This window comes from Suricata suricatta, chromosome 1 (assembly GCF_006229205.1).
Source record: "Suricata suricatta isolate VVHF042 chromosome 1, meerkat_22Aug2017_6uvM2_HiC, whole genome shotgun sequence".
Taxonomy (NCBI): Eukaryota; Metazoa; Chordata; class Mammalia; order Carnivora; family Herpestidae; genus Suricata; species Suricata suricatta.
Window position 1 is genome coordinate 41,256,091 of NC_043700.1, and position 1,470 is coordinate 41,257,560.

General features: G+C 58.0%; 1 protein-coding gene across 1 annotated transcript in view; it reads left to right on the plus strand.

Annotated features, from left to right (window-relative positions):
• Positions 1-547, plus strand: part of FGF17 (fibroblast growth factor 17) — a 5,600-nt gene extending 5,053 nt beyond the window's left edge. Inside the window, exon 5 of the mRNA XM_029950323.1 lies at positions 539-547. Coding sequence (XP_029806183.1) covers positions 539-547 — 9 coding nt within the window. The remainder of the gene's footprint in view (positions 1-538) is intronic.
• Positions 548-1,470: the final 923 nt, after the last annotated feature.

Consider the following 1,470-nt stretch of genomic DNA (forward strand, 5'->3'; position numbering starts at 1 on the left):
CCGCCGGCCTCGCGTGGGGCGGAGGTGCGGGGCCTTCCTGGGGCCACCCACGCCCCGCTTCCCCTCCGGGCCGCACTGTGCGCCGCCCACACATTCCCCCCGAGCCGCGCGCGCGCGGCCTCTCCACCTGCTGGGTCACGCCCGGGCTGGGACACTTGGCTTCCACAGCTTGCCCGGGCCCTTCTCCGCGCTCTCAGAGAGGCGACTTTGTTACCAATGCAGTTTGGTAGTGGATCCCTCCACCCCGCCTTCAGATAACCCGTTTGCAGGAAAACGGTTTTATTCTGGAGCTCGAAGTTGGGGATGGGGATGCAGGCCTGGGTAGTGGAATGTGAAGAATGGCCAACCCTCTTTTTTTTTTTCCTCCTTTTCTTTTTTTTCCTGAAACAAACACGAAAGTCCCTTCTACAGTCTGGCCAGGAGGAACCTGGAGGCAGGGGGCAGACTTCGGAAGATTTGAGGAGCAGAATTTAAAGAGAGCCACCTCCAGACACTGTCTCCAAGGCTTTGCATTTTCTGCCCTTTCCGTCTGTTTCAGGGAGCCTGAATCCAGGGTAACTCTATAGTTCCTCTCCTGGGGGTCTGCCACTGCCCTCTCCCCTCCCTACCTCGGGCCTATCCCAGTTCGGGGTCTGAGGCGGCTGCCCTGAGGCCCCAGCCCTGCTTGGTGACAGTCGTGCCCCTTTCCGGCTAGAGGCTCTGATGCTTTTAGGTCCTCAGGGTCTTCCTTGGGGACTCTGACTCCCCTCCCTCCACCCCAGCCCAGTCTTGGGATTAGGAAGGGAAGGGGATGGGAAGGCTGGTGAGGGGCAGCTGCCCCCAGTGTCCCTGACTACGTCAGGGGCTGTGGCCTCCGAGTGCGCTTGGTCCGGCGGGTGGGAGCTGAGCCCACAAACTCGAACTGCTTCTGCCTCTCAGCGTGGTTGGGGAAGGGCAGCTGGCCCTGGTAGAGGCGCTTGATGAAGTGAGCCTCTCGTTGGTTCTGACGGCTTCGGGAAGCCTGGCGGGGGCGACCCTGCCTGGTGAAGGCCATGAACCAGCCCTCGTGCCGGGCATTCTGGAAGGCTGTGTAGTTGTTCTCCAGCACGATCTCTGTGAACACGCAGTCCTTACTCTTCCCACTGGGCTGCGGGAGGAGGGGAAGGAATGATAGGAGGGGAAGGAATGATAGGAGGGGAGTTTGTCCACGCAACCTGCCTGGCTTATTTGCCTTTTGGGCCTATTTTTGTGGGACCAAGGAAGGAATGACAGAGGCTGTGTGCACAAGGATTTCTGCCTGGTGAGATGGGTGCCTTTGCTGAAGAGGCAAAAGTAGGAGAAAGGAGCAACTTCCTTTGGAGTCATATCTGAACTTAAATACAGGCTTGTCATTTGAAAGTTGTACACCTTGAGCAAGGTGTTTAGCCTTGCCGAGCCTGTTTCCCAAGATGTGGCATAAAGATCAAGATTATTATGCAGTTCAGTGCATAC